General features: G+C 41.1%; 1 protein-coding gene across 4 annotated transcripts in view; it reads right to left on the reverse strand.

Annotated features, from left to right (window-relative positions):
* Positions 1-48: 48 nt before the first annotated feature.
* TANC1 (tetratricopeptide repeat, ankyrin repeat and coiled-coil containing 1) overlaps positions 49-27,316 on the reverse strand; it is an 81,261-nt gene continuing 53,993 nt past the window's right edge. For all 4 annotated transcript variants that reach the window (XM_086751316.1, XM_086751314.1, XM_086751315.1 and 1 more), the window contains 19 exons: positions 25,411-25,536; positions 22,972-23,253; positions 21,968-22,119; positions 20,577-20,808; positions 19,184-19,350; positions 16,155-16,762; positions 14,695-14,803; positions 14,366-14,488; positions 13,246-13,482; positions 12,411-12,593; positions 9,315-9,393; positions 8,643-8,776; positions 8,000-8,123; positions 7,703-7,878; positions 7,468-7,600; positions 6,512-6,603; positions 5,275-5,421; positions 3,548-3,648; positions 49-2,639 (listed from right to left, as the gene is read on the reverse strand). In XM_086751316.1, the coding sequence (XP_086607442.1) occupies positions 1,262-2,639; positions 3,548-3,648; positions 5,275-5,421; positions 6,512-6,603; positions 7,468-7,600; positions 7,703-7,878; positions 8,000-8,123; positions 8,643-8,776; positions 9,315-9,393; positions 12,411-12,593; positions 13,246-13,482; positions 14,366-14,488; positions 14,695-14,803; positions 16,155-16,762; positions 19,184-19,350; positions 20,577-20,808; positions 21,968-22,119; positions 22,972-23,253; positions 25,411-25,536 (4,583 nt within the window). In that variant the 3' untranslated portion in view covers positions 49-1,261. The remainder of the gene's footprint in view (positions 2,640-3,547; positions 3,649-5,274; positions 5,422-6,511; positions 6,604-7,467; positions 7,601-7,702; positions 7,879-7,999; positions 8,124-8,642; positions 8,777-9,314; positions 9,394-12,410; positions 12,594-13,245; positions 13,483-14,365; positions 14,489-14,694; positions 14,804-16,154; positions 16,763-19,183; positions 19,351-20,576; positions 20,809-21,967; positions 22,120-22,971; positions 23,254-25,410; positions 25,537-27,316) is intronic.

The following is a 27,316-nucleotide window of genomic DNA, read 5'->3' on the forward strand; positions in this document are numbered from 1 at the left end:
TTGGAAAAGCGACCACCTAACCCGCAGTGACTGCAGCTCATCCACAGGTATAGTAATAGGCTTTATTCTGTATGGAAAAAATACAGTAGCTGTGCAAAAATAGAACTACAGGACAAGACTAAGATAGGACTTGTACAAAATATTAAAGAAACGGTAAACAATAAATAAGCTAAAGCGTAATGACACCAACTCAAATGGGTACGGCTGTTACAATGTACATAAACCACTGCACAGGGACAAGATGTGGACAGTAACTGACTGTGGAAAGTTGACCGCTCCAACCTAATTGCGCTCACAGGAATGGCACTGCCTCCATTTATTTTCAGAACGTTCTTGCTAATCATCTAAAACCTTATTTCTGCCAAAAAAACTTCACGTCTTCCTGACATGCAACTGCACATACACTTTTCCTCAGACTTTTTTTTTTTGTCTCCACTCCAACAATTTCTTGAGTTTCCCGTAAAAACACATACTAAACATTTCACTGCTGTACCTTTTCCATGAATAAACAACAAATCATTTTGCTTTAAGATAGCACCCAAAGGTGATTAGATAAACTATATAAAGTGCGATTACTGTTAATATGCCATAGTATGAATTCTTCAGTGCAATAACCAATATGGTCAAAGCCTTTCAATATACATGCAGATGTCACTGTTTATTTTACTTTTCTTCTAGTTACTAAAAAGTTATATTTACATGTCAAAACATAGCTGCTTATAGTTTGCTCATACACAAATTATTTATGCTTCCTAAATGTACATCATGCAACCCGAATTAGCTCCCACTAGAAAAGTGATAAAATACTATCCTTGATTTAAAATTAAAAAAAAAAAAAGCATACATATACAGAGGTATTATGCAGCAGATAGATACCTTTCTTAACACTGTTTTGAGAAGGACTTAAACATTATAGAGGCACGATTATCATGTACGTGGTGAGATGTAATATGACCAAAAGCCCTGGTTAAAAGGCAAGTCTTACTTACTGGAACTGTAAAATGTAATGGAAAGGATTTCTCTGCTTGCGGTCCCCGTGTGGTAGATTGGTGAGCCTGATACCTGACTTGCTATTCCAGTTACTGTACTGTCCTGTGATGGGCGGAACAGCTTAAAGTGGTTGTAGCCCATTAAGTACTGGCCAACATCACAGATCACCTCCTCAAACGCACAAGTGACCAGCCACTCAGTATTTTGTATAGCAGTAACACCCTATGCTGGTATGAGCCAAGTTTGACATTGTAAATATACAAAATAATATTTATACATTTGATTCAATGAATGATCGCTTTGGTTTTGTAGCTGTGACATGACTTAGTTGGCCTTCCTTACTGATGTGAGACTGCTGTTTTGATAACGCATCTGGGTGGAAATGCGAAGCTGGCTTCGGTGCTCTGTTGTCTTGACAGTGGGTAGGCACTGCGCACTTAAGCTCCTCCCGTTCCTTAGCTTGCATACCATTCTGGCTGCTGTCTCCTGGGGCGGCAGCAGTAGAGGAAAGTTTAGTTTGGTAGTGTTGTTTGACTGAGAACTGCTCAAAATTTGAGGCCTGAATGGCCCCAGATGCAACATTTGTTGATAATCCATCTGACGCCTGAGAGTGCCAAGTGCGACTGGATTGCGTATTTTGCTGCTGAAACCTTGCAGTCTTATCCGTGATGCCCATAAAGGGGGTATGGCGAGGCCTGTGTTCAGCGACAGCAGCCTGAACTTGGTTAACATTATTCTCCTTAAGTCGAACGTCTGGGCCTAGCCCCTTCATACTCTCCAAAAAACTACTGGCTGAAGTCAAGCTGCTGGTTGAGCCGGCAAGAATCGCGCTACTGGACGGAGAACTACAAGAGACACCACTGGTTCCAGGACTTTGCTGCCTTGCGTCACCGAAATTCATTTGAGTAGGGGCTGTGAACCTGTCAGCGGTTTTAGACTTACTCGCTGAAGAATGATGAGAGGAGATACTCTCATTAGGCAGTGCATGGGAACACTGGCTGGACATAAACTTCTCAGTGCACAGTTCAGAACCAGGACCTGGGGCAACGCTGCCAGCTGATAATGCGTTTGTCCCATCCAACTGCTGAATCTTAGGGTGCCGGACTGGCAAGGGACTTTGGGGAAGATGCTGAAAAGATGATTGTGTCTTTGCATCACACTGACTGCTTCCCGTTTTTGATCCAGGCTGGATGGAACTCAAGTGCTGATTAGTTTTTACAATCTGTGCCTGCTTTGTTGGCTGCATGATCAAGCCTGGCTCTCTCAGATATTTATTGCCTGTTCTGCTTTGAGGGGACACAGATCTAGCTTTCTGCTGGCCATCATCTTGAAGGGTCCTGCTGTATGACGAAGCAGCTAAGGAACGTTGCAACCTTTGTGGAGAGGAAACAGATTCATCAGGGTGTGGCAGTTCATCTTCCCTGTCTTGATGCTTAAAATTATCATTCACACCTTGTCTAATGTCCTCCTCCTCATTATCAGAGTTGTTAATTTGCTGTAGTAGCTGTGGAGACTGATGCTTCTGTTGCTGTGTTCTCTGGAGCTGTTTCCACTCCTCTTCTACTCGAGCCAGGAGACGTTTTATCTCTTGATTGCTAGGACACAGCTGTGTGGCTTCACGTAAGTCAGCAAGAGCAGCTAGTAGCTTTCTGTTCAGAAAAAAAAAAAAACAGTAAAAAAAACCTGGGACAAATCTGAGTCTCAGCATTGCCTACTACTAATCCACCTCCACCACTTTCAAAGAAGTATTCTGATCTGTCATCTCCTGCTGCAGGTTGTGACAGTATAAAAATTGGATGTTCTCCAATCCAGGAAATTCATTCCTAGCATGAAAATGCAGATCAAGCCCTAAACCCTTCCCCTTGCTACGTAACAGCTTTTTCAGGAAGGCAGCAGAAGTCTGCTGATAACACTAGGAACTGACACTTTGTCGCAAGCCCTTTACTGTCTTCAGAGCAGGTAACTTTTTTTATATTCAGAGTAGGTGACTTGCTGAACTCTGCTTCATGACCAATTATTGTTCTGCTTAGAAAAAAAAGACATACTAAATTAAAAAAAAGCACCTCTTCCCATACTTCAACTGTATAGTTTGGTATTTTTCCAGCTTAAAGAGATGGTTTCTCCTCTCTCCCCTTGTTTTTCTCTTGAAGTGCTAATGATTCAACATATCCTGTCCTACACAAGCACGCAGTTATTCTCGGTAATAAGTAATGCAGCGCTGGAGTTTGGTGGCACACCGCTGACAACACTGTGCTGAGTCACGTGGAGCAGCAGTCTAATGCATTCTTGCATGTAAAAAAAAATACCTCTTCATATCAATTACTTTGTTACTTTCTGGACTGCCTAATAGTTACCTAAATGAGTATTCAATATTGCTTTTGGGGTTTGGTTGGCTTTAACTGATAGATACAGAGACCTCATACAACTGGGACGTGCATAAGGAAAATAGCTTTCTTTGCAAACTCCAAATACAACTACCAGAAAAGAAAAAGAGCTGCTGCAAGTGGTAAGAACCTAAAAAAATCTCCGCAGAGAGATGCACAGAATCACCCAGTACCTGCTGTTCCTCTTGGCTCTTGCTCTAGCATAATAGGCTTCATAAGACCTGGGTTTCAGATCCAATGCTTTGGTAGCAAACTCCTCAGCCATACCGAAGTCCTAATAATTTAAACAAATGTACTCGTTGTTATACACTGAAAATAGAAGCCGCGTGCTCTTTATTCATGGTACTGCTTCAGAAATGCAGACAGGTCATGCAGTACAGAAAGGCACCTTTATCAGCTACCAAGAGCAGACGTTTTCTGAAAGACTGAGGACAGACCTCGCTTTGGAACCTTGTCTCTCATATCTAAGGGAAACTGACTCCCAGGTAGCTAAAACGCAACGTTAATGGAGATGATAGAGATATGCTTATTTTCAAACCAAGTAAGTATGTTAAAATGCTAATAGAGACTGTTTGTTTGACAGGATAAATGACCACCTCAGATGACAGCAAGGCTTTAGAGTGTGTTTGGAAAAAAGGTCAGTTAAAGGCTTAGGAGATGATTAGAGAAAAACAAGAAAAATCAGGAACCGGGTTGAAGTGGCCAGAGCTTTCTTTGATAAGGTACGTGAAATTTTTAGGGCAGAACTGCACTAGATGTAACGTATTTGGTCTTCATTTAACAAGAGCACAGCATAAGAGTTTAGTAAATTGTTGTTTAAGCCAAAGACTGGAATTAACAAAGCAGGACTGAAATAGGGCAAAGATGGCTATGGGGAAGATGAAGGCAGAAGCAAGTGTAACTTTTATAACAGCCATGCACAGCACAGGGTGTGCGTGATACTGAATTATATCGAGCATGAAGATACAAGAGACTGGAAAGTATTAACACCAAAAACCCATCCTGAGCTACCCTGCTGTTGCGGTTTTGTTTCGTGAAGGGGGTGGTAGCAATTGCCCCCCGCCCCCCCCAAACAAAACCACAACACCTGCAAAAGCAACGTGGTACCGTGTAAGGTGATGCACTTCAGGATTAGCAAAATATAAATGAGAGGTTATCAGTGGGATGTGATAAGAAACACACGCGTATGCAGACACATGCACTAGCTGGTCACAGAGCCACGTTCTGCTGCTAGTTTGACACGACTGAAAGAGCCAGTCTCATCTAGGAGGGCACCAGGAGAGGCAGTTCTTGCACAGGAAGGAAAGGAAAGGAAAGTACTGCTTTGCAAAGCAGTGGCAGAACTGCCTCTGTGAAGTCCCAGGCACCCATGTTTAGAAATCCTTCAAATTGGAGCAGATGCCACGAACAACTTGGATGACTGGGGAATTAAGAAGTTACTGTTTGAAAAGAAGGAACAGTGTAAGGTGTACTAAGAAAATCAGAAGTTTTTGCTCTGATGGTCGTTCAGGTTCTCACCAGCCATCCGATGTACCGGTGAAGGTACAAAGAAACCACCAGCACATACACGACAGCCATAGTGGCAGGTTGCGCTGTACGATAACAACGGGTAGTGGTGGTGGCATTTACTCTTTAGAAGTACCTAAACCAGCCAGCAGCTCATCATTCCAAAATAACTGGGTTATATAAGAACAATTGTAACAGATCCTCTACGGCAACAAGCCCTCATCTTATGAACTGTCCACATTTGTTGACACCACAAAGCCCAAGATCAGGTTATGATGAAAAGGACTCTAAAATAGCAAAAATAAATATCCAACTAGAAACTCATTAACGCAGCACAACAGAAGTTTAAGATACCCAGTGCCAGAACGGCAACAGATTAACAGCAAGAGCTTACATTTGTTTTTCGGCGACATCGTGATAAATTTAGGTATAATGAAACCTTCAGCTCATTGAATGCTTTCATTTCTTCTCCAAATCCTTCCCTCGGAAACTTACGCAGGGCATACTGATAGCGCTGTGCTGCTTCCTTCATCTTACCTTTCTGAAAATTCAGAAAACAAGAGGCTTTTCACAAACTCCTAATATGGCAATACTGTTGCAAAAAAGCACATTTATATTTGACATCTACCAACAGGTGCTCTTCAAGTAGAAAACAGAGTCAGATGTTTTAAACAAATAAATATATACAGTATGAATTGCACTTTTACACACGGACGCAGTGAGACAACTTGCACGTTAACTAGAGTTTGGGTTTGTTTGTAACCTACTACCTTTAATGGTATTTCACCAGGATAACACTTGCATTAACACAGACTACTTGTACCAGAAAAGTTCACGTATGTACAACTCATGTATGATACAATTCAATATTTCTTTATTTAAATAGGGCAGTCAAATATCTGATTATGTAGCCGATTAAAATTCTAAGAAGGCCTAGATGCTTCTAGTAGAGGAAATCCTTAATCAGGAATGGTGTCTCCTTCCCCGGGTGGTGACACTGCAGAATGAGCTCTGGCAACGGAAGGGGCCGGGTTGGAGAAGGAGAGCGAGTCGGCACAACGTTCAAACATCCGCTTGGTGCCTCAGCCGTGACGGCAGCCAGAACGGACTTTTAATGATGCTTACTTAAGCCATTCACACTGTGTTGCAGTAAGGAAATAACGCAGGTGTATCGCTGTTTACAAAAAAAATTCCACTCTCTCTTCTGAGCAATATATCACCGCTAGTAAAAAGAATGTATCTGCTCATTATATAAATAATAGCAGACGAGAACTTTATCCTGAAGAAAAGGATATGCCTAAATGTCATTAATTCAACAAGGCACTTTCAAACAAGCACCTTACATTCTGCGTTGCTATTAAGAAGCAACTGTCCACTACCAATGTTCACAGAGTGACTTGCTCAACAGAAAGAAAATATACTTATCCATCTGTAAATTTTTATGTATTTATTTTATGCAGGAATTTTCAATTATTCTTTCCCGGCATTCTCCAAATTTCTTGGTCTCGTTCCCAACATGAGAGGCTGTGCAAGTACACATCTTGTTTGAACAGAAAAAGAGGCATAAAGAACTTTAGTCTACCTTCAGTCCAATTACAATGTTATGCTATCAGAAAAAAAAATCTACCTACTTTGTACAGTATATTTCCTTCTTCCATCAGCTTCTGCAGCAGAATAAGAAGAATATCGGGTTTTGAGGTGGCCATTGCCCATGCTGCATTTCCTGCAAATTAAATTTTACACATCTCTGACAAAAGGGAAGCAAATGTGTTTCTGATACCTATTCACACTAAAAAGCCTAATCCCACTTCAGCAGATATTCTGCCCGAGTGGAATTATTATTACTATTTGTGTGTGCACTTATATTTAAAATAGGTATACATCCATACCTGCGCCCTGCCACCCCACACAGACAGCAGCCAGGTATTAAAAGGTCTGATTCATCCCACCCCTGGGCTAAAGCCAGTATAGGAGAGTATGAAAGTCATGGTAAAGTTCAAGCCTAAGTGAGGATCTGTATTTGATCCTACTTAGTACTCCAATAATAATAAATGATGACTTAAGGTACTACGGATTCAGTAATTGTCATGTACACATGTGCACCATCGACTTGCCTACTGGTAATACATGATCTGGACATACATAGATTTCTTGCCCACCCTTTGCAAAAATGTATGACTAAAATTTATTAAAAGAATGTTATTTAAATGTAAAACTTCTTAATCTAAATCGTTAATAGTGTCAGAGTTAAGTATCACTAATAGTGTAATCATTATTTTCTTATTTAAGTATAACACGGTAGAGTAACCACATAAAGATTGCCTCCTCCAGACCTCCCCATCAACGTACATCAAAGAAAGGTTCAGAATGAAATTACTTGCACTGCCCCACTTCTGAAGTGAGTCTTGAGTGTCAGCCTTTGAAAGAAAGTGATTCTCTTGACTGGGCACCTGCAAGCCATGCAGCCTGCAAAAATCTAGCGTATAGTTCAGGATTTATTTATTTAATCTGCTTTACAGACATGACAGTAGTTCTATCAGAGCCGCTACTCGGTTGTTGCTCTGCAGTACAGGCTAGTTCCACTGACCTAGTTTCGCTCCTTTTCTCAGCAGCATAACCACTACTGAGGTATTACGACACCCGATCGCTCTGTCCAGCGGCCGCATGCCGCTGTGGTCAACGTGCTCAATCATTGCTCCTTTCTCTACCAAATACCGCACCTGTGGAAGAAGGAACAAGACAAGCCGTATTTTTTCTAAGCTTTGTTTCGTACTATGAAAATTCAAAACACGCTCAGTTTTTGTACTGTTAGTTCTACTTACAATATCAGCATCTCCATAAAAAGCTGCCAGGTCTAGGGGTGTTCGGCCATTTTTGTCTGTCTGATCAGTGGTTGCGCCTTTCTCAACCAAATACTGCACCACTTCCCTGTGGCCTTTTAGACATGCCCAGCTCAAAGCTGTCAGTCCTTCTTTGTCCAGAGATGAAATAGTTGCACCTGTAGAAGGAAAATTAACTTTGTTATGGAGATGTCGGGTTTAATAAGCAGAATTACCTAACTTGCCCAGATGCAGTCTCTGGTACAGCTGTGCAGCCTTGAACGACCATTTATCTTCTACCTTCAGAAAGCAGAAACTCCACAGTGCTCAAATGTCCTTCACAAGAAGCCACCATAAGGGGAGTTCGGCCTTGCTTGTCGCTTGAATTCACATCAGACCCATGCTCCACTAGAAGTTTAGCAATCTGAAACAGGAAACAGCAATTTAAAAATAAGTTGGGAGATTTAAATTTTAGCCATAATAGCATGAACTTCTAAAAAGAGGAGGACTAAGGTATTATTTACAGCAATCATTGAGAAATCCCGTGCAACTCAAGTCTTAATGGTTTGCAACTCAGGGCCTTCTGACAGGAGTGGCCAGCATGAGGAGGGCTCCTGACTCAAAGGTTCTCTCTCCATCAATACAGAGGCAGTGCAGAGGATCTGAAACTGCCTCTGCTCTTGGTCTGTGAAACAAAATATTTTGACTCCCATGTATTATTTTTCAGGTCTATTATAACCAAGGTTGTCATGCAGCTGATGTACTTTCAAATCCTTTGTATCAACTTCAATAACTTTACAAGTGAGCTTCTGAACACGTCACTTTGAAGTTGATGCAAACGTGTGTTAGAAAATTTACACTAATTCATTACAGGACTAGAGCCGGGAGGAGCCAAGGACTGCTTCCCCAAGGAATCCATTTAATTTGCAAAGATGTGTCAGACCTGCCAGTGCCCCTGCCGTACTGCGCAGAAGAGAGGAGGAATGCCCCTCCTGTTAGCTCTTGTCACAACTGCTCCGTGTTCAAGAAGTAATTCGCAGACTTCCAGTTTTCCTCTTCCTGCAGCAGCTGTTAGGGCTAAAGAAAGCATTTTCATCAACATCACCTCTTAGTTGTTTTGCCACGTCTTTTGACACATGCACATTAGGCGAGCGTTATGAATCCCCCATTTTTTTCAACTCAGCTGCTCCATAAGATTTTCGTAACAATTTCAGAATCAAATGAATTAGTCAGAACACGTGCATAGAACAAATGCGGCAATTGCCTAAGCATTTCCTGCCAACAAATGAGGTTTTTTTTTAAAAGTTCCAAACAGATAATGCTATGAAATGCTATGCACTGAAGCCTGAAGCACTATACTTCCGCAGATAATTTTCGATTTAATTAGAAACTCAGGAATTTACAGCAATTTTAATATAAAATAACTCTTCAACACATGAGATGAACAGGTTTAACAACTTAGAAACTCTATACTTATAAACTGCATTTTATTATTAAAACCGGTATTTCCCCATGACTTTTCTCACAGAAAATTAAATCTTAAAAAAAAAAAATTAAAAACTCTTACTTCTTAAATGAGTAACTCTAATAAGGGGAAATATAAGAAAGGAAATACCTGTTTCTCCCCACAAGGCATCAGTGCCATTGATGTCTATCTCGTGGTCCTTTTCAACTGCCAGGAGGTAACACACCACCTGCCAAACACAGTTAGCGGAGACCTGGAGTCACCAGAAACCTCAGCTGTCAGTAGCAAGCTACAGCTACAGATGCAAGATCTAAAACAAGCGAGAGTGCTTCTCTCTTCATGTATGTGAATCAAAGAAAATTCATATTGTTCATAATCCACGAAAGCCAGTTCAAGTATGACTTTTAGTATGACTTGAAGATGACTGAATGTTATTGAAAGCAGTTTAAAAAAAGCCCAGTGCCCTTCTGTTAATTGGTCCAGGGTGTTTTACATGATGATGATTTAATCAGCTCCTGTGTGACCTACATTTACCAGAATAATCAAGACAAACAATGCCAAAAATAAAAATAAAACATCCCAGTTCAGCGAGGAAATTCCACATTGTCTAAAACAAAGGGAGGGGGGAAGAGTGTTTGCAAACACCTCATAAAATAGCGATTCCTATGTTTTTCCTTTTACATTGTTTGTATCTTAGCAGTTTTTCAAAATTTCTTTTACATAACATAAATTTAAAGTAAGTTCAAAATGCTAGAATGTAATTTATTTAAAATTCATGAAACACACAGGTCATCTTTCTAGCTAAAAAGAATTAAGCTTCTTTTGTCCTAAAAACAGAGAGGGACATTTTCCAGCAAAAATAGGTACTTCTGATCAATGTCATCTATTTTGCTGATGTTCAGGAGTTGACTGCTTTCCCTTAATCAGTGGATAGCAAACAAGAACTAGAATTATCCATTAATTCAAGATACTCATAGTTCAGAATCCTCAAATTTATATTGTGAGACAGTGATGGCTTATCTGATGGCTTGCTGACGGGCAACTCCAGGCCGGTCAGCCTCACCTCTGTGCCTGGCAAGGTCATGGAGCAGATTCTCCTGGAAACCATGCTAAGGCACATGGAGAGCAAGGAGGTGGTTGGTGACAGCCAACATGGCTTCATCAAGGGTAGATCATGCCTGACCAATTTGATGGCCTTCTATGACGGGGTGACGGCATCAGTGGACAAGGGACGAGCAATGGATGTCATCTACCTGGACTTGTGCAAAGCTTTTGACACTGTCCCGCACGACATCCTTCTCTCTAAACTAGAGAGACATGGGTTTGATGGACGGACCACTCGGTGGATAAGGAGTTGGCTGGATGGCCGCACTCAGAGAGTGTTGGTCAACGGCTCAATGTCCATGTGGAGACCGGTCACGAGTGGCGTCCCTCAGGGGTCTGTGTTGGGCCCGGCCCTGTTCAACATCTTTGTCGGCGACATGGACAGTGGGATAGAGTGCACCCTCAGCAAGTTCGCCGACGACACCAAGTTGTGTGGTGCCGTCAACATGCTGGAAGGGAGGGATGCCATCCAGAGGGACCTTGACAGGCTGGAGAGGTGGGCCCGTGCCAACCTCATGAAGCTCAACCAGGTCAACTGGAAGGTCCTGCACCTGGGTCGTGGCAATCCCAGGCACAAATCCAGGCTGGGCGGAGAATGGATCGAGAGCAGCCCTGAGGAGAAGGACTTGGGGGTGCTGGTGGATGAGAAGCTCAACATGAGCAGGCAATGTGCCTTTGCGGCCCAGAAGGCTAACCGCATCCTGGGCTGCATCAAGAGGAGTGTGGCCAGCAGGTCGAGGGAGGTGATTCTGCCCCTCTACTCTGTCCTGGTGAGACCCCACCTGGAGTACTGTGTCCAGTTCTGGAGCCCCCAACACAAGAAGGACATGGACCAGTTGGAGAAGGTCCAGAGGAGGGCCACAAAGATGATCAGAGGGCTGGAGCACCTCTCCTATGAAGACAGGCTGAAAGAGCTGGGGCTGTTCAGCCTGGAGAAGAGGAGGCTCCGGGGAGACCTTACAGCAGTCTTCCCGTACCTCAAGGGGGCCTACAAGAAAGACGGGGAGAGGCTGTTCAGTGGGGCCTGTTGAGATAGGACAAGGGGTAATGGTTTTAAAATAGAGGGGGGTAGATTTAGATTGGACATTATGAAAAAATATTTTACAATGAGGGTTGTAGAACACTGGCCCAGGTTGCCCAGAGAGGCGGTGGATGCCCCATCCCTGGAAACGCTCAAGGCCAGGTTGGACAGGGCTCTGAGTAACATGATTTGGTGGGAGATGTCCCCGGTCCTTGCAGAGGGGTTGGACTACATGACCTTTGAAGGTCCCTTCCAACTCTATCCATTCTATGATTCTATGATTCTATATCATGCAATAAATGAATTGCACAGACATTTCTATTTTAATCAGGTAAACAACTTTAAAGATTAGATTCTTGAGCTTACATCAATTAAAAGACAGATTTAAAAGAAGTAAATGTTGAAATGGTTTTACTGAAGAGATTTTAAGTTCCAACTTCTAGCACACCACTCAATACATACAAAGGAAACACCATCAGCCCAGCGTGATCTTTATTCAAGTATCTTTACTTACTGATTACTTTTATATCAACATTAAGATTTATATTCTCAATGGACAGAAGACATGTGACCTAAATATCTAAAGCATTTTGAGTATTTCTTATTTTATTTTCTTATTTTCTGTTTACTTTTAGTGTTCCTTCTACTGAATTACACTGTAATGCTGACAAACACTTCTACCATATAGATGCACACAACCCCAAATTTCTCTCGAGTGACATTAAGCTGAAGTAAGCCGAAGTCTGTAACTTGACATACGCATCAGCTTAAAAAGTTAGGCATCTACAAGTATGTGCAATATACAATTTGTTATACTATGAACAAAAACTTCAGCCTAAAGTAGGGTGGATCACTGTTACAGAATATCGTCATTACCACTAAAGATTTAGGACAACTGCCAAGAACAGAGAGGAAAAAGTAGACAGAAAATTACATATAAACAAATTCTGAAGCAAATTAATTGCAGGATTTAAGACAGCTGCTAAGATTGCATACTACTTTAAATATCAGAAGTTTCAATAGTTCTGCTTTCCAAACCTCTTTTAAAAACAGCCGCAAGCACTGTTGTACAATTCAGATAGATTCAAACAGATTTGGAAATATCTGAACCATCAACCTACCTGACAGTGTCCCATACTGGAAGCTGCTGTTAGAGCTTGTTGCAGTGTCTGGCTTTTTCTTCGTGAGTTCTGTTCTTGGGAAGGCGTTATCCAAACATTGAGCAAGTATTCAAGGATATCACAATGCCCTCTCAACGCGCTATGGACCAACGCACACTGGCCTTTCTTGTCTACACAGTCAGCCTGCATTGGAAAGAAATTTCTAAGTCAGAAAGTCTAGTGAAAGGCCCTGGAGAGGAGAAGCTCCTGAGCACTGCAAGAGAGCAAATGTCACTCCTATCTTCCAGAAGGGCAAGAAGGAGGATCTGGGGAATTACAGGCCAAACAGCCTCACCTTACTTGCTGGGAAGGTGATGAAAAAATTGATCCTGGAAACCATTTCCAAACACAAGGACAAGAAGGTGATCGGGAATATTCAGCATGGGTTTACCACGGGGGAATCATGCTTACCCAACCTAGCAGCCTTCTACAATGAGGTCATCGGCTTGGTGGATGATGGGAGAGCTGTGGATGCTGTCTACCTTGACTTTAGTAAGGCTTCTGACACTGTCTCCCACAACATTGTCTTGGACAAGCTGATGAAGTACATACAGGTTACCTAAGTGGACAGTGAGGGGGGCCCAAAACTGGCTGAACAGACGGGCCAGAGGGTTGTGATCAGTGGCACACAGAAAACGCTTCATGGAAGTCTGTGTAGATGTGCTGGACTCACCCGCTGTCCTGCCTCAAGTCTATGAGTGTGAATTATATACTTGTGTAATCTACAACAGTTTTCTAAGGCCTTTGCATGATTTTTTTTGACTGCAAGCATTGCAATCTTTGTGCATCAGCTTACCTTTGCACCTTTTTTGCACAGCAGTGAAACTATGTTCATGTGACCTGCAGCGGCAGCATAACTAAGTGCTGTCATCCCATTTTCTGAAGTTCCATCGATAGCAGCTCCAAATTCTAATAAAAGAGTGACCACTTCTTCATGTCCAAGGTGCGACTGAACACACAGCACTGGAGCATTATTTAGTACTTCGGTCCTGTAATTCACATTTGCTCCTGCCAAGATCAGCAGCCGACTCACCTACAATGTAATTTAAACAAACCAATTTCTCCCTCAGATTTGTCCGGCATTATTAAGAGACTCTGATGTCTTGATTCAGGTACTCATATGTTACTCCCTAACTTTGATGAGGATTTTATTGGCAGACATCGACTTTATCACATATACAGCAGTAAGAAAGTTTAAAATTGTCTGTTAGCAAATAGATTATCGTATTATTGAACTATGTACTCCTAATAGGAGACTTGCCTCTCCCCTGAAACTCACTACTCTCTCATCACAATTTCATGTGTGACCTGCTACGATGCCGCAGATTTATGCAACTGACTTCATTAACAGAGAACCAGATCACATAAAGTGCAACCTCAAAAAAAATTATCAGAGTGTGCGTGCGCGTGTGTGTATGTACATGCAAATTTCCAATCAAAAGGCTTAGCAGTTGGCTAAAACTGCAACTTGTCAATTTGGATTTCCCCGTCCACAATCCAGGGATGCAAATATTAGCGGAAACTCCTAGCATTTTAAATCCTTTAACTACTCTCACAGTATCTCCCCTTTTACAATTCCATTGACACTTCCCCATACAAGAAGATCCAGCTGAAGTCTGCCCAGCAAATTAGGTGGCACGTCTGACGCCCTGAAAATACATCCCCACACTTATCTATGCTATAGAGCACGGCTCTATCAGAATTGGGGTGAAACCCTTCTTTCCATCAAAACTGTCAAGAAAAACTGGACTGGACTTTAACAGCTTAAAAAAGCACATGAAGACTTGTTATAAAGGAGTTCAGTTACACATGCAGACACGTGGCTTTTTTTCTTCTAAAGGGTTACATTAACTACAATTCTCATCAACAGTTACATCAACAGCGGCAGATGAAGACATGAATGCTTATTTTCTTACCTTCACGTTGGGCGTATAGATGTTTCTCAGAGAAGCAAGGGCTGCAGACAGTCCGTCAGTACTATAACCAATCCACAAAGCTTGAAGATGACTGGAAGAAATTCCAGCCCTTTTACTGAGACCCTAACAGAAACGATATAACAGGAAATCTCTCTGTAGGAGTAGAAACACTATTTATATCTACACCTCATCAGCATAAAGAAAAGTGACAGTTCTGTTTGTTAGCACTTTGCATAAGCTTCTAACAAATCATTAAAATAGCTCAGAGGAGAATCTCTAAGACTCATTCATATGAACAGATCAGAAAACCTATAAGCTGTATGCTCTACCTTAAAAATGTGAGCTTTAAGTATATGATGACCAAGTTCCATAGTTTGTTGGCGGTTTAACTTTCCCTCTTGTCGAGAAAACATGAAAGCCAGTAGAGCATGTCCACTCCTAGTAAAAAAGGATTAAGAGAGAACTGCTTTTACACCTATGCTTTCAGCAAATGTCCTAACACATCTGTATGCCTGTGGCAATAGCTCAACTTCCTCTGTCAGACACACATCACACCCAAACAACACTGTTTCCACAATGAAATAATGCAAAGAGAAAAAAGGCAAATTCCAAGTTGAAACACACTCCTAATATTTCCCTGCTGTCACCTGACAAGAGGCCCATGCGAGAACCAGTGCAGCTCTGGACACCGATTTGCATACTGCTCCCTTTTGTCTTGCTTCATCCCACAGTGAGAAACTGCAGGTGCCTTAGATAAAGCCCAATCCCTTTGAAAATTGAGATAAAATGTGTGTTTAGTAATTCTACATCTACATTAGTCAGTGGTCAGTGTTCTAGGAAGCAGTGGAAATGGCATAACCCTGAGAAAACAAGGCTATCCCATACTACACATTAATCAGACTATACACTGGAACTGCACAATTAACCATATGCTAATTAGACTATTCATCTGGGGATGAAGTTCTGGGGGGCTTCTCGCGCCATCTTCAGAAACTTCTGAATAGAACTTTTCAGACATGGAAGCTTTAAGCAAGACTAGGCAACACGCCACTTTGTGTTAAGAGCGAGCGCTGTGCCTCAGGTTCTCCGTGGCACAGGGTGCCGCGAGCAAAGCTGAAAAATGGTGGCGGCCAGACAGTCTGCAACCCTGGTCATCCCACCTGCTGAACTGTTCTTGTTAAATCCACTCGAAAGTACAGAGCAATTTTAAATGTCACCATTATTTATTCTTTCGTAAAAATATAAAACCAAAACCCCTGAAGAATATGAAAAAATCAGAAGACGCAGACTCTGAGGATGAGCACGTACAATAACAGCTTATTGTCTCCAATTTAACTAATCCCTACTCTCTAAGACAAAGAGGGTGAGATGGAACAAACTGAAACAATGTCATGAGGATATAATTAACAAATGAAATGTCTTAATATTTTTATGTTTAGAAAAGTCCAAATGATCTGCTCTCCATATTCCTTCACTCCAAACAGACAAGGTGCTGCTGCACATAATTCTCAATAATTTTGCTCTATTAATACTGACACAGTACTCTAATTTCTCCATGAAGGCAGTAAAGTCAAATGCAAATCTGCAAATTCTACAAAGTCAATTATGCATTGTAACCTCTGATACTTCTGCTCAAGTCTACCTCTAAACATACAGATGTTTTCATTTCGGAAAAAATTAAGCATGCTTGTGTTTTAACATTGCTCTTCCCTCTCACCAGTTGTTGCAACCAATTAAATAAGACACAATTGCAGTTATCTGAGCATGATTTACTGCAGGTTTCATTTACCTTGGCTCACACAAGAAGTCAGTGTTTTCACCGTCTGCTCTCCAAACAAGCCATTCCCTGAAGGAAGGATGGCAGAACATACGTGTTTTGTCACGTCTTTTTATCAGAAAACATGAAAGAGCTTCCATCCTTTGGCTGAAGTCTTCCCATTGCTGTTCACCATTTATCTGGCCTGCATTAATAGCTTGGAAAATCTGGTCATCTGTCATGGGATGTAGGGATGCCAGTGCCACATTTAATATTGGCAGGGCTCGCTCAAAAGCGGAGTTTGTCATGAACTTCATATTGCACTGCAGTAAGTACAGTTCTGATAGAGACACTGGAACAACCTTGTAGCTTGCACTTTTGATTACTAAGTGACCTTTTTGGAAAAGATCCAAAGTGAGTTTCAGATACAGGTAAGATCCCAGGCTTCTCATGATGAGGTGGTTACTCACTTTCCCAATAATAGCTGCGTCAGCTTTTCCATTTAAAGATATGTTGTTTATAATTTCCTGGCTGTTATTAATTCTGTATTGAATATAAGCATTCAAGTCATCATGAATTTCTTTGTTGTCTGGAAAATTGTCCAGGGATATTGCGGTAAATGGCAGTGAACTTACTACTTCCTAGGAGGAGGAGAGCGGAAAAAAAGAAAAGAAAAGAAAAAAAAAAAAAAGGAAAGAAAAAACCACACAGGCATTACAGTATTCCAGCACTGAAAACCCAACAATTCATCCTGGCAATATTTCTCCTCTGTAACGAGTACAGACAGATTAAAATGAAATTCAGTATCTCTGCGATGGCTTTGCAAATACTGTCCCCTGATCACAGGCAGAACAATATTTCTTTGAAGGTTCCTTCCAACTCAAACTATTCTATGATTCTATGATTCTACATTTCATCATTTTTCATAGGAAGGTCTCAAATATTTTACTGACCAAGCTCAGGAAGGCATTTGAAGGGGATGAGCTATAGAAGTGATCACTTCAGAATTAAAGGAACAGAAAACAGTTAGCAGAATTGGACCCTAAGACAGGCCAGGGAAAGGGAGGAGGCAGAAGGAATGATGTATTAAGAAATATCACAAATGACAAGAGAGAAAATAATCTCTGCATCATTACACCTTCGAGTACCAACGTACCAGAATGGCACCATCCACACGTACACAGCCCCATGGAGTTTAATGCAAGTACCGAGTGTGGCAGTCAGACACTTCAACAGGTTTACCCCAACACATTTTTGTGTTTATGTAACACAGAACAAATCTCTGTTTGTGTAAATAAAGATCCAAAAGACCTAAAACTTCTTACATAAAGGCATCTAACAGAAGGGTTTAACAAACTTCTCAACACTTTCACAAGACAAAAAGGAACTCTCTAGTTCAATTTAAAGTAGTTACATGGATTTCCAAAAGCTGAACTTCCAGGCTAGTGAGGTACTTTGGTCACAGATGCACACTTCTCCAGAGAGGAAACAGTCCCTAACACAGAAATCCCTTGTTAAAACTAGAAGTTTAATTAAGAACTAAACTCTTCAGCCAGTTAAATGCTTGGAGTCCTAGTGGCAAGAAGGCAGATGTGAAATAAACTCTCCCAAGTCCATACTGGAGCACACCTGCACCTTAACATTGTCAACAGACTTAGAACCATAGAACAGTTCAGGCTGGAAGGGACCTTTAAAGGTCATCTAGTCCAACTCTATCACACATCCAACTTTACATTAGCACTGTCTTGCACCTGCTCAGCTTGGTGCACAGAGAACCTCGAGCCACCCGCCCACGTCTGTCCAGATATACTCTCAATTGCATTAGGAAACAGCTGCTACAGAGCTGGACTTCAGTCCTCCAAGTTTTCCTCCTGGAGAACGAGGGATGCCTAGTCAAGCCCAGTATAGGACTGGTAGAGCTGAATCTCAAGCACTGTCAAAATATACAAAGGGTGCTGTCTCAGAAATATGGCAAAAGACTAAAATCATAGAATCATAGAGAGGTTTGGGTTGGAAGGGACCTTAAAGACCATCCAGCCCCTGCCCTGGGCAGGGACCCCTTCCACCAGCCCAGGGCGCTCACAGCCCCGTCCAGCCCGGCCTTGGGCACTGCCGGGGACGGGGCACCCACAGCTCCTCTGGGCAACCTGTGCCAGCGCCTCACTGCCCTCACTGGGAAGAATTTCCTCATGTCCAATCTAAATTTACCTTCTTTCAGTTTAAAGCTATCACCCCTTGTCCTATCACTACGTGCGCTTGTCAAAAGTCCCTCTCCATCTTTCCTGTAGCCCCCTTTAGGCACTGGAAGGCCACTCTAAGGTCTCCCCGGAGCCTCCTCTTCTCCAGGCTGAACAGTCCCAGCTCTCGTAACAGAGGTACCCAGACACGTCTTCTTTTTTTTGAACTGGAAAACAGCCTGAGTAGTGCTGGAAACAAAACTAGAACTTTGTTCAGAACATTGCTGTCCAGCGCAGAAAAACGCGAATTCTGTCTGGCCTCACTTAAACACTCCTGGGATTTCTGCAAGTATCTCTCAGCTGCTTAAATTGGGCAAAATGCTTTAACCAGAAGTTTTGAGGCTGGGTTTTTTTCAGGTGCAGCAAACAGATGAAGAGATGTGGAGAGATCAATGGCAAAAAGTGAAAATCCAGAACTTAATACTAGCAGAAATACACTCCAACAAGTAAACACTGAAGGGAAAACAACTATGGGCTTCTAATTACTTTTTTTTTTTTAAAGCTTTCAATCATTCATTTGCCCATTTAACTCTTGAAGGCCAAGGAAACACGCTCTGATTTCACCACTTCCTCTATTACCAATTCTACCAGCATCGTCAAGAAAGCGATCCAAAACAAAAAAGGCCTCCAATATCGTACTTGTGCACTCTAAACAAACATGCAACAACAAAGAAGAAAGAAAGGAAAAAAAAAACCAAAAAACAACGAGGAGACTTTACTCTGAGTTCCTCTAAACCCTGTGTTTTTCATAATAACACAGCTGCACCAATATAAAAACGTCACTTAGTCTTCGCGGGTAAGAAAAAAGTTAAAAGGTGTTTTTACCTGGAAGTTAGTTCTCACAGTCACAACGAGCTTCAGCCAGGGAGGAAACTTACAGATTATGTTTGCGATAAATGAAGAAAGCGTGTCACCATAATCAGGTTTATGAAATTCAGCATCATTTAAACCATCTATCAAAATTATGTAGTCTTCCTCAGGAAGTTTACGGTCTGAAGTAGGAAAATAAAAAAGAAAAGGATGAATACAAATTCTCATATTAAGTGGCATATTTTTATCCCCAGATTTTGAACATCAAGAATTAAAAACATATCTTTATGCAGAACAGTACATCTTATGGCTTTAAAGCATTATTTAGGAGATTAAAAACAATATTAGGAGATATAAAACATGTCCATACAATGGTAAAAAGTGGAAGCAATCACTTAAAATATTGTTTTTTACTGCACTGTTATGGATCTATTCACAACTGATTTTAAAAGAGTTAGAAGATTAAACAAGGCTGTTAACATACGAGATGCACGGAGATGGGAAGAAGGCATATACAGGTTGTTTAAGGTGTCAGTTAACACTGCTTTTAATTATTAGCTATTTACTTAAAATTATCCTTTATTGGACTTCCAATGAAAACATGTTTACAATTTGCAAAACTTATACAGGCATTGGTTTATACTTTCAGTTCTGCTGAGAAAAAGTTATTTTGAAGAAACTAGCAATATTCATTTTGAGCACTTGTTAAGGAAAATCCCAGGGAAAAACATAAGATCTGCCAATGGATTTCCCAGGAATTTTCTTGACTGTCAACAAAATTCAAGATCTGCAAACCACTTGCCAGAGGAACGATGCATGCTCTGTTCGCACATCAGCAAATCTCCCTGATCAAGTACCCGCTCAAGCTGACATATCCTGTGAAGATACCTGGCTTCAAGGAGTAGTTTGCTACGTTTTCTTAAAATACAAAAACCATCGTTACACGCTTTCTTGGAAAATTGCCACACAAATTTTAAAAGTAAGCAAAACCAAACCCATGTTGCAGGTGTGTGGGCACAGAAAGTTACAAGACAAAAAAGTGTGACAAAACTCAAAAGCATCTGAAAAGAAAATCCTTTAATGCAAATGTGCCAGCCTTAACTTCAAGCTACAAAGTTATCCTTGAGTTTTCTGGCAAAAAAAAAAAAAAAAAAAAAAAAGAAATCTGCTGAGCTTCCATTATCGTTAATAGTTTCATGGAATTTTACTTTAAAACACGACACAACTGTCCAAAACCTACCTATTCCTGTTACAAACAGCTACCACAATGAGGGAATCCCTTTCTGCAGGAATGCTCTGCTTTATTTATTCATTTCTCCTAGAGCATTAAAATACATATTCTTAGATTTTTTTTTCACTTTTAATGCAGTTAAGATTCAGTTTCCAAGTAATTTCCTGCTTAACCCACCTTTCCTGAGGTTTGAAAGTGGTTCCAGCACTCCCCTTTTAAAAGCTGCGGCTGGATCTTGGACACAGGATCTCAGGCTAAGCATGCTTTGTAGGTGAGGCTCTTTTATGAGGAGATCTCTGTACGCACTTAACTGATTTGAACGACAGAGTAAAGCTGCAATACTGTGCACAAATTCTGGGACAAGACACGTGTATGTGTTGTCAGCTTGACAGTAGTGATAAGCAACGACCTGGAGAATTAAAAAAAAAAAAAAAAAGTGTTACCCCTTCAATGTTTAGTCCAATAGAGTGTTACTAAATTTCTCTTTCAACTACAAAATATTTTTCAGTGTTAGAACAATTGTCGAACTCTGCAACTGGTCCTTGTAGGGCATGCAAAGAAGACATCAAAATGTCAGATTCTGGCAGGAAAACATCGTAATTTCAGTTTATGCCGTTTGGACACAGTGGGTAAACAGCTAAGTAACTAAGTAGTACAAGAAAAATAACTTGAGGCTCTGAGCAACCTCTTAGCTACAATTTAATGTCGTGTCACACATTTCCATGACTGGAGGGCTGATTTGATCATCATCAGGCAAAAGTAAATGACAGACAGCTATTAAAGACATCCTCATAGAACAAATGCGAAAGAGGACAACTGCCTTCATTCTGATTATTGCAAAGGTGTGTATTACTGAAAAATAAAACACAACATAGGCCATATTTCCTTAGAAAAAATAATCAAACCACAAAGAAAACATAGTGTCCACAATAAATAAAAAGTCTGCACTTCAGTGGCTCTCATAACATTGTTTCCAAATAATACACATCACCTTAAAGACCGCAACAGTAACCTCATGTTTTCCTCAGAACCGTTTGCATCAAGTATGCAATTCAGACATCAACTATTTTTACTACTTTGGCAAAAAATAACACATTTATCATAATAATCTAATGCAAAAGTAACTTTTAATTGCTCACTTCAGACTCTCAAGAGTATGGAAAAACAGAAAGACTCCATTCAGACTCAACCTGTATCATAGAATATAGACCAAACATTTTCTCCAGAATTTTGCTTTTAGAAGGTACACTGAGCATCTACCTGTAGAGAACACATGGCCGTTTTTGCAAGTAAAGGATCCCAACCTCCCATACACACGTAGAGGAGATGTGAAATTTTTAATGTAACTTTTTAAGACCAAGCAGAACTCAAGCAATAACTCGAAAGGTGGAAAAGGCTGGTTTCACCAGCCATGACACATCCACATCTTTCAGAGATGTCCAAGGCTACTGCCTGTTCTCCCACCACTGGCTACCGGAATATCCAGGAGGCATTCCAAAGCAGACTGTCTCCCCCTAGGTTAGAGGTTTTCTAACATACTGAAAATCTACCAATACGTGGAAACTCACCTTTGAAGCAAGGCGCCTCACAGAATTACCTGTTTGGTTTTGGTATTCAGGAGTACCAGGACAATTCAGTGTCTTCACTGTACTGCTACCACTTGTTGGAGGAGCAGGCGGGGGTAACTGACTTAAGGGAATCTCCTGACAGGAGTCGGTACCTTTTAAAAGACGACAAATACAACAGATGAAATTTGCTGATAGCAAATTGTTTTATAGGAAAACATTACGGAATATCTTTACTGCTACAGTAAAAACCAAACCTGAACAAGAGCACTAAAAGAAGCCTGCAACCAGTGTGATAAATACAGGCACATATTTGCAACTTTACAATTTTAAAAAACAATTAAACCGTCTTTTAGATCAAAACTATATAGCTACTGAAAGCAAAGTCACACTGACATGAAGTTTCCTTGTGAAAATTATACACACAATGACTTAAACTAAGTTAGTATATGACTAAACTCTTGGGAAATATAAACTATTATTATTATTAGTGTCAGCAAGGGAAGCGGCAGTAATGACAGTCACACCATCCTTCCCGTTAGCGTAGGCACTGCGTTGGTCAGGTGACAGATCCTATGGATCTCAACAGAAGACAGAATGGGTTTCTCCACAGTTTTATTCTTGCCTCTACTGAAATTCTATGGAAAATGCGTGGTACTGAAAAGTGCCCGGTACACAGAGAGGAAGAAACATGTCATTTCTCTCTTTCCAAACTAATGGGAGAACAACTATAGTCACACTACCAACAGAGCTGCCTGCCTGAAGGAAGAGATTGTGCATACTGTCTCCATTTTACCACCTCTTTTGATGGGCTGAGCCCACGCTATATTATGTGGAAGGTATTTGTCAAAGCATACAATTTTAACAATTTCCTTTCCTCACTGGAGGAAACAAGTATTTGCGAAGGAGTTGATGATGCCTGACTACCTTAAGCCAAAAAAGCAAAGAATATTCGACTCTTGTTATCAGTACAATAACCCAAACGATCACTCAGGAAAGGAACATACTTTTGGGGGATGAATTAGGGCTATTTGAAGCTATTTGCCTCATGCGACTTCCATGGCAGCTAAGAGCCACCAGCCGTGAAATTACTGCAGTCTTCCCAAATCCCACATTTCCAGTAATCACTGCGCCCCTGTTCTCTGCTGGATCAGTATTCTTCAACTTTTCTTCAATTGCTTGAAACAGCCATTCTCTTCCAACAAAGACCGAGTCTGTTGTTATACTTGGCACTTCAAACAACAGTGGCTTCAGCAAAATGTCCTGAGGCTTATAGGGGATGAAACGAGCTGAGAAGAGGCAGCAGGGAGAAAAGTTTATTAGAAGAAACTCAACACACAATAAACCAGAACTGTTTCAGAACATTATTTCAATCAGTGACCTTGTTAACAGCGTTCATAATCAGACTTAGAGCTTTCATCATTAAGACAATAAAGAATGATTTGCTCAGTTCAGGTCACCTCCGTAATTCCTACATGAGTTAAATTCTAGAGGACAGAACCTACAAGTATAATTTGATGATTTTTTTTACAAAGGAACTTGAGTTAATAAGTTGCAGAATCCAAAAGTTTTCTTAAGAATGCATTAATAATTCTACAAATGGAGAAGTGCCAAACATTTTTCAGTTTAGAGTAAACTACACTGCTGAGTATCTCAGTGTCAGGTCTTCGCATCTGTAAAGACATTTACAGGGAAAGAGAAAAAAGTACAGAGAATAAACACATTTTTCTGTTTTAAAAAACCACATATTTTAAAAGTGATGTAAAAAAACATTACTAGTCTGTTTTTCTGTACTTTTGAAGCCACAAGAACAGAAACTACCCAGCAGAGCTGAAAGTGCAGTCATGTTTGATTACTTCAATCTATACACTTGGCAAACACCTGACAAGACTTATAGAGAGAAGAATAATTTGGGTTTGGTTGCATAAAATATACTACAATTTACAGAAATAATAATGTTCACTAATATAATGCTCTGAGGATTCATTAACCAAATCTCATGTTACACAAATGCCGTTTCAGCATTAATCTACAACTACAAAAAAAACCACAAATGAAAGAGGAGAGCATAGCATCTATATTTGATCTCAAGATCAGTTTTACCAGGAATTTGCTTAAATTTTTCTGCTTTTAATTGTTATTGCTTGTGATGGATGCACTTGACCCCTTCACCAAACTAGGGGTAGTATGGTTTGGGCTCCAAAGAAGGTGAAGGCCTAAGCCGTAACCAGGCCAAGAATTCTCTAGTTCCAGTCTGTTCTCTGAAAACCCACAAACGAACAGAATGACACAGTGAGCATCGATGCCTATGAGCCTGGAGCACCGATCACGCGATTAACACATGAGCAGTAGGTGGCTTTTGAAGACTTATTCATCAAGGAACAAAGGAAGTTGTGGGTACAAGGAGTCTCACGCATACCTTTTCTATCTCATACAATCTGACTACAAGCCTTACTCCACTTTACTCCATAAATGTGGCAGTCTAAGCAAGCCTTCTTCGAGCTCTCCCTGCTAGGCAGCTGGTGACACGGTGGTGACGCCCCCTGGAGATGGGACGCCCTCAAAACTGCTCCTCAAGATAGAGAGACTTCTCACACCCTGCAGATCTTCAGTAAGTGACCTCTATCATGCATAACCTTGTGTTACAACGCAGTAAGATTCTGCCTTGGTAATTTTGAATCATTGTTATATCCTTTGTGCAGTAAGTGAAAGAGTGAACTTTGCCATCAAACTTTGTTAAGTCACACTTTTACAACATCCTATTTCAATAAAACTGCTTTTGCTGAGACCTTTGACAGTGGTTCTTTAAGCGGTCTAAACCACTCATTTGTGACACTGGTAAACTAACAGAGCCTGCAGATGACTAAGTTAGTTAAGATGAGAAAACAAAAAATCGCATACACCACTTGCATTCAACATAAACCTGCTATTTTCAGACTCAAAGAGATACTGAAGTATATATTAGTCATAAATAAGTCTAATGGCATTAGATCAGTTTTCTTCCTAAACCAGAATTCTAATGACAGCCTCCTGAAGATTTTATGTTCAGCACAGTATTTCTTAAGCCGCAGTACATTCTTATCTGAATGCCGCATGAGAAAATCTGGCAGGCAAAACAATATTCAGTACAGTTCCTGAACACTGGTATTACACAACTCCAAGGTGGGGACTCACGTGATCTGCACCGCACTGCCCATGCACGCTTACATAAACAATATACTGACTTCCTATCAAAAGCCACACATTCAATTTCTGAACCACAGCGTTATGCAGAAAAAGTGTAAGCATGAATCTTATTTTCAGACATGATGAGTGGTCTGTCAGGAGCACTCTGAAATAACACTTTGTGAAATGAAGGTGTTTAAGATCACAGAACACCCACGTCACAAAACTACTGAAGAACCGTGTGACTGTGCCGAGACAGATGCAGACGTGAACATGTATACCTTTACTCTCCTGCTGCACTCTTCCGCCAGCAGTGTTGTGCCACGGTAAGCGAATTGAGGTGCGTAAAGGAGTATTTCTTTGTCCATCCAAATAACTCAGATCTTCCAGTTTGGTTGAACTTGTTGCTAGAGTATTAAAGAATTGAAACTTATTCTTCTCTCAGCATTAAGTTACAAAGAACATTATTATTTATTACAATTCTTTCCTCAACATAGTATTCAGAGATAAGTTCTAGTCAATGGCAGTGGTTGAAGTCATTCATGTTATAATTGAAAAACATTTTGGAAATGTTAATTTCGCTAAAGCTTTAGTTGGACTTTTACCCCTGCAGATGGCCCTGGCGTCTGCCTTAACTTCCTCACGCGGTAAATAGTTCTGGTGTTAACACAGTTCCCTGAGAACAACCATATCAGAGGTCAGAAGTGTTCGGAACCGGTTCAGATATTAGCTGCTAGTACACTATCCATGAGGAAATGTTTATATTCTTTTTACATCGAATGCTACAGAATCCTGGATAACGTTTCTTATTTTCTTCAGTTTTTAAACCAAATGATATCTATACAAAATAACTGAAAATCCAGAAAATACATATTTGCCAGGTTATATCAGGGATACATGCTTTTTCACCAGAAATAAATCAAATGAATATTCACATGAAAAAAAAAAAGAAGCAGTTGATATGAAATCCAGAATCTTTCATGTGTTGGAAAGACAGCAAAGCAGGGCATAAGCAATTCAGATTTCTGGAGTGCATTGACAATTTCCTGATACAGGCGACTGAGCAGCCAAAAAGCAAAGATGCTCTGGTGTACCTGATACAAACAAGGAAGAACTTGTCATAGATGTGAAAGTTGAGGGCAGTCTTGGCTGCAGTGACCATGAGATGGTGGAGTTCAGGATTCTGCTATGAGAGAGCAGAGGAAAAAGCAGGAGCACACCACTAGATTTCAGGAGCATGGACTTGAAGCTCTTCAGAGTTCTGCTTGGAAGAATCTTAGGGCATATAGTCCTGGAGAGAAGAGGGATCCAAAAGAGCCGGCTGACACTCAAGGATAACCTCCTACAAGCTCAAGAAAGGGCCATCTTGACAAGCAGGAAATAAAGCAAATATGACAGGAGGCCTGCATGGATAGGCAAGGAGCTCTTAACTGAACACAAGCTGGATGGGGCTTTGAGTAACTTGATCTAGTGAAAGATGTCCCTGTCCACAGCAGGGGGATTGGAACTAGGTGATCTTTACAGGTCCCTTCTAACCCAAACCCTTCTGTGATTCTATGGCACTGTAAGATGATGACTGACTTGGTGGATGGGCGGAGAGCTGCGGATGCTGTCCACCTTGACTTTAGTAAGGCTTCTGACACCGTCTTCCATGACATTGTCATGGACAAGCTGATGAAGTTCAGGTTATGTAAGTGCACAGCGAGGTGGACTCAAAATTGGCTGAATGGCTGGGAAGAGAGGACTGTGCTCAGTGGCACACAGTCCAGCTGGAGGCAACTCACCAGTGGTGAACTCCAGCACTCAACACTGGGTCTGATACTATTCAACATCTTCACTAATGACCTACATGATGTGACAGAGTGCAACCTCACCAAGTTTGCAGATGACACAAAACTGGGAGGAACGGCTGATATCCCAGATGATTGTGCTGGCATTCTGATGGACCTTGACAGGCTGGAGAACTGGGCTGAGTGCAATCTCATGAAATTCAACCAAGGGAAATGCTAAGTCCTCCAGCTGAGGAGGAGTAACCCCAGGCATCAGTACACAACCCGGGGTGACAGGCTGAAAGCAGCTGTGCAGAGGACTTTTGGGTCCTGGTGGTAATCAAGCTGACCATAAGACTGCAATGCACCCTTGCGGCAAAGGCAGCCAACACCATCCTGGGTTGCACTGGGAAGAGCA

This window comes from Chlamydotis macqueenii, chromosome 6, assembly GCF_036417535.1.
Source record: "Chlamydotis macqueenii isolate bChlMac1 chromosome 6, bChlMac1.mat, whole genome shotgun sequence".
In the NCBI taxonomy this organism is placed as follows: Eukaryota; Metazoa; Chordata; class Aves; order Otidiformes; family Otididae; genus Chlamydotis; species Chlamydotis macqueenii.